The following is a 6,000-nucleotide window of genomic DNA, read 5'->3' as shown; positions in this document are numbered from 1 at the left end:
TTTCATTTTCTATACCGCTATCAACATTTAATACTGCTGATTTTTCCTTCAATTTTTGGTGCATTGCTTTGTTGAAAATGAATATATTTTTAAAAGGTCTCAACTACGAATTCAATATCTCTTATAGTTACAGAAGATGAACGTTTTTATGCATCTATGCAGTAGGGCATTTTAAGTGGCAGATCCTGTATAAAGGGAAGTGACGTCCCCATTTAAAACTCGATAACTTCAGGAATATTTAGGAGATCGAAAAACGAGAGAAAAAATATTCCTTAGACATTTGCTCCTTCTCACAGCGTCTTATAAATATACATAACAAAGAAGGAAGCAAAGCAAGTTTCTCGTGATTATACCTATTTAATTCTAGTCTACTCTCTATTTCATTATTTAATTCATATACATTTTTTTAAATATACGGTTTTCTAACAACAAAGTAAATATATCTTGCAATAGTCACTAATTGAAACTAGATGTTATTTTGCAGGCTTACTATATAGAGAGCGAGATTGTAATTAGTTTTCTCAATTGCTTTTTAAGTTTTGGAACCATCAAAATTTTTCCTTCAAGGTTCCTAACAAAAACACATAAGTCTTATATTTGTTGAGCAGAAAAGTAAAATATTTATTCAAAGGTTATCTCGATTGAAAAGAGTAATATTTGAGGAATCAATTATAAATAATATGCAGTAAGTGCTGGTGGAAGAAAGCCTTGTTCTAATCAATGGAGCTGAAGATAGAAAGCTAATTATACAAAAAAAGTAATGAAGCATACGGTCAACAGTAAACAAACATACTATTATGTAAAAAATTATTTTCTTTTGCTCATGTCCAATTTAAAGCGAAAAGAAGCAATTATCTAAAGGACATTTTATCTTCATTTTTCAATATACTAAACATTTTGGTAGCTTAAGTATATCGAATGGGGATACCATGTGTAATATATTATGTGTCATCCTGTATTTTTTTCATACAATTTTAAAACTATTTTGTAAACTTATTTATGTTTCGAAGGCAAGTGTAGTAAACACAAATTGTAGATGTTTATGCAACATTTTGAATTGCAGGAAATATCTTGTATTTAGAAATCGTTTTTAAAACTTTAAATAAAAATATTTATACTATAAAATGTAGAAATATGGCTGTAATTTTTTCTTATGTATACAGTAAGCATTTTTTGTACTAAATTTGTATTTTCTCTGGACAAAAATGTTTTCTCAAATAATAAAATATTGGTTTGCCAGAAACGATACATTGCCAATAAAAAAATATTAGTACAGGAAAGAACAAAAATGATAAAAAACATCACAGTCGATTTTAAATCCTAGATTACAAATATCACGTTTTACGGACCATAAATTTTCACGTCCCTGTTAACGCTTTGATGCTATCCTAGAATTTCCTATATACAGCCTCTTTCTCTCGTTTTAGGGATATAAAGAATGCATTTTAAAAACACTTAGAAGAGCAAATTGGGAAAAAAGGAGCACAGATTTTTCTTAACCATTACATTAACTTTTTATACTTTACCATGTCTTCTCTCTTCCTCTTTTTATAAAGGAGCCTTTCATCTTATATTTTCAATTATTGTGCAATAAATTATAAATTCATTTGTAACATGATGGAATTATAGTTTTTATCACTGTATTACAAATAAAGGTCAAAGTCCATTCTAGCAGCACTGTAAAATTGACTCTGCTTGCCAAACCTCCTCACCCATGCACCACTTTTGAAATAGCCCTCCTTAGCCCATGTAAGCATTTGCTGGGTAGTGTGGGGTCCATGAATCTCAGCACCATCGTCTTGAGACCACTTTAACTCCCACATCACTTCATCCTCTTCTGTTTCGTTATTTTTTATTTCTTCTTCTTCTTCTGATTTTTGCTCTAAAAAAGAAAAGAAAAATTGAAATCTGTGCACACAGAATAGGTAACATTCCTAGCCAAAGTGTTTCTGTTAATAAACCCACCTGTACTTATGTTGGTTTTGTTGAATTTAGATTTTTCTTTTACATCAAAGTCATCTGCATACATGTCAAGTTCTGCCTCCTGTTTTAATGGATGAGAGCTTTTCTCTCCTCTTTCTACTTTCCTTTTTATTTGCTCGTATGTTTCCTGATATATATCCATGTTGCCTGTTCTAGTTAATAGATCATTGGCTAGTTCTGTTAATTTAACAATTTTATGAGAATTGGTATCATTATCCTCTGCAGAGTCAGTCGATTGAGCTTGCTTTTTTTTCTTCCACCTCTCTGCATTAGTCATTCTTTTTTTGCCTTTACCCAGCCTACAAAGTGCTTTAGAAACAGTTTCGGTTGGTTGCAAAAATTCTAGAATCTTTCTATACAGCTGGGTTGGATCAAACATAATATCAGGGCCTTCATCACTATCGCTACCACTTTCTGCTAGACCCTTTGATTCGCTGCCTTCATCCTTTTGCTTTACATTAGTAGTTGAAGGTTTAATCTACTGAAAATATGATAGAATTACTATCTTTCTCCACAAAATTTAAGCATCTAAATTTTTATAATAACAAATTTTTACAAATTTATGTTACACACCTGAACCCAGTCTATATTGTCTAACCAATTATCTCTTATCTGTTTCTCTTTATTCCACAAATAATGCCCATCTTTATCAAAATGTCCTTCTTCTAATTCTTCTTTCATATTAAATGCTGTAAATCCAATGTTTGCTTCTGGTGCAACAGGGTCATCCTCAATACCTTAAAAAAGATTGGATTAAAAATTTCTGTTACAAAATATTAAATTTGTTTGTTTATTGTTTCATGGCACAAATTAAATACAATTCTATTAAAATATAGCAATCCAGTTTAGTTTAATGATTATATATACAACATTACAAAGCTTCATTTCTTGAGAAAGTATCCTGAAGATCTACAATCTATACAACATATATTATAGATTTCAAGTATGGCTTGAGATTTTGTATTGTTGTGCATGTGGCCATAAACATTGTATTATTTTTACTATGTGCATACAAAATCAAATATAATCGAAGAATAGAATGTAACTGCACAAGTATATGAAAAAAGTCCACTCCGGATAACAAAATTGATCAATAAACCATTGATTAAACACATGTATTAGTATATATTTTCATATTAAGCAGTTTCAGGGTCGTCTCTGGCAGGGTAAAGAACCTGGGATATCCCTTCTCACCTCACACCATTTAGCATAATCAACAAGCTTTAATTTTTGTTTATGCTTTACTAAATTATTTGGAAATTTATTTGGCTACCCACACTGAGATTTTACATACCGCTTCTTAAGGTTTTAAATGATAAGTTTAATAATATTTTATTAATTTCTTTGCATTTTTACAATACCGCACTCTATGTTGATAGTGTGTTTGACCATATCCTATCAGAATATGTGCATAATCTGCAAACTTCCTAGTCAAATTTTATTGAAATATGGTTAGCAAAAAATATAAGTGTAATCAAGGTTATTAAAAAATATATTAGAACAATATATTCTCTTAGTTTCACTTAATTCCTTGCATTGTTGCTTACCCCCTGACTCTTCTTAATATTACCCTATTGATAAGCACATAGCAAATGAATTACATTGGTTAAGATAAACTAATTTTATTAAACCTTTAATAGAAACTAGAAAAAAAAAATAAAAAGATATTTAACAATTTAAAGAGAAAAAAAAAATTAAACAAATTCTACAAATACAACTAAAGATAGCTAATATAAGCAAAAATGTATATTTATGTATATTTTTCTATACAAAATAAGGAAGAGGAAAGAACAGATACGTAATTTAATCAATGCAGTAAACTTATATTTAGATATATTAAAGAATGAATTTCAAACTTTGTTATTCTGAGAATCACAAAGAGAGTAAATTTTACATTCATGTGTCAAAATATTTTTAGTAGCTACAAAATTATTATAATATAGTAGCATACCTTCAATCTCATCCTCATTTATCACATTGTAGGCCTCTTCATTTTTTTCATCATCCTCTTCATCCGAGTCTAAAGAGTTTTTCAAGGCAGGCCTCTCCACAACATCTTCTATCTCACTAAACTTTCGTTTAAACATGTTTGACTGTAAATAAAAATTGTTGACATTTATTTTAGTTATTTATTTGATTTATCCTATATTTAATAGCCTGTAACATATTTTGATATTATTCATAATTACAAATTATCTCAGCAAAAAAAAAGTGAGTGCTTTATGCTTCATGACTTTAAGTATTGTTAATACGTTAACTGCCAATAATAAGACAATTTAATTTTTCAGAAAAAAATCCAAAATCAAGTTTTGTTTACAGGAGTAGAAAATTTATAAAAAGAAAATATAATCTTACAAAGTTTATTCAAAATCAACAATTATAATACAATTTTTATTATTTGTCATCTTGAAAAGTAATGTCGCAGTCAACGTTTGAAATAAGAGAAACATGGAATCGTCTTTTGATCATATAAGTGAGGTTACCTATGTTTGATTTTTATATGGTCAGCAAAAAGCAGGTGAAAGCAGGGGCTGGTTGCTGGTTGAGATAAATCTCATTGATCGTTGCAACTACTTTGGAGTTGGAGACGTTGGTTGGAGTAGAGTGGAGTAGAGTAGTGAGAGTAGAGTTGTCAAGCCCGCCATTTTGAAGTACACTACATTGTATCATACATACATATACATAGATCCACATAGATCTGTTCTTTTTCGCTGTATAGAGACCGTGCACACTAACACAATGACAGTGAGATAAGAATGTATATTGGTGTATATGCATACTATCAGCGCAAACTATCAGTCAATTTTCGCAGTTTTTGAGTGTAATTAATTTATACGTATACAGTTATACATTGACACTTCGCTATCATTGTGTTGGTGTGCACGGTCTCTATTGCTGCACTAATGCAACATAGTGCAATAAGTTAGAGCGAGAAAACATGTATGTTTATCTTATTTCAACTAATTGCACCAATTCGATAGTGCAATGAAAAAGAACAAATCCCATAGTTTAACGGGATCCCTCAAGCCCTCTGTAGCCAACATTACGGAACGAAAAACGAGGGAGATTTGTCCAGCGTTATTTTTCGACCGATTTTAATGTTTTTGGGCTTTTTGGAATCGTTAGGACTCGCGCCTTGTCATAATAAAGCCATATTTTCAAAAAAAAAAAAAACGAAAAAAAATAAAATTTTTTAAAAATTTGCATTAATAATATTTAAAAGCAAAACAAATCGAAAAATCGGATTTCTTTATGACAAGGTGCCAGACCTAACGATTCCAACAAGCCCAAATTAACGCTGGACAATTCTCCCTCGTTTTTCGTTCTGTAATGTTGGCTACAGAGCGCTTGAGGGATTCCGTAAGAGCGCTACAGCTCAGAATATCTTTAAAACCATTTTATTTTTTATGAAAATTATAAACAATAATATTTTTGAAAATATTAATAATATTAAAAAAAAGGGCGCTGCTGCGCCCTCAAGAAGCGAGTTGTATGAGTAATTTAAAACCGGAAAGAAGTAAATACGTCCAAAAATGTCAAAGATTCTTTTGAAAAACTAATGCAGCTATTCGAATATAAAATTTGTCTGTTTTACTGATCGAGAAGAATCGTCACGCGTTAGACAAATACACGAATATAAGGTTTCACGTTTTAGTATAGGGCTATTTTGAAATCATTGGAATACACATATATGAAAATGAAAATGTCAACTTACTTATAAAAACATTATTATATAATAAGCACATAAACACACATTCTTAAATAAAAAATAATATTAAATATAATGTCCAAAATCTAATATCTGAAGCAAAAAGCTACTTGACATGCTCCCCGTGTTTTGTATTCTAATAACATATACCAACAATTCAATAATAAAACTGTTATTTGCCTTTAATAAAAATTTGGTCAACTTTTTACTGTTCTATAAATCAGTTTCTATTTAAACATACGAAATTTGAAAACTTTTTGAATTTGGAAAAGTTATACGGTTTTACATAAGAAATGTTAATTCTGACC

General features: G+C 29.9%; 1 protein-coding gene across 1 annotated transcript; it reads right to left on the bottom strand.

Annotated features, from left to right (window-relative positions):
- Positions 1-1,277: 1,277 nt before the first annotated feature.
- Positions 1,278-4,633, bottom strand: holn1 (CD2 antigen cytoplasmic tail-binding protein 2 homolog holn1). The gene is made up of 5 exons (XM_066737450.1): positions 4,467-4,633; positions 3,935-4,076; positions 2,557-2,720; positions 1,966-2,461; positions 1,278-1,882 (listed from the first exon to the last, which is right to left on the bottom strand). The coding sequence occupies exons 2-5, from the start codon at positions 4,068-4,070 to the stop codon at positions 1,644-1,646; spliced, it is 1,035 nt and encodes a 344-aa protein (XP_066593547.1). The 5' UTR covers positions 4,071-4,076; positions 4,467-4,633; the 3' UTR covers positions 1,278-1,643.
- Between the last annotated feature and the right edge of the window lie 1,367 nt (positions 4,634-6,000).

Source organism: Prorops nasuta, unplaced genomic scaffold (genome assembly GCF_024137725.1).
Source record: "Prorops nasuta isolate Cenicafe-Biocafe unplaced genomic scaffold, Cenicafe_Pnas_1.2 PNAS00017, whole genome shotgun sequence".
NCBI classification, from domain to species: domain Eukaryota; kingdom Metazoa; phylum Arthropoda; class Insecta; order Hymenoptera; family Bethylidae; genus Prorops; species Prorops nasuta.
This window is presented reverse-complemented; position numbering and strand designations above follow the sequence as displayed.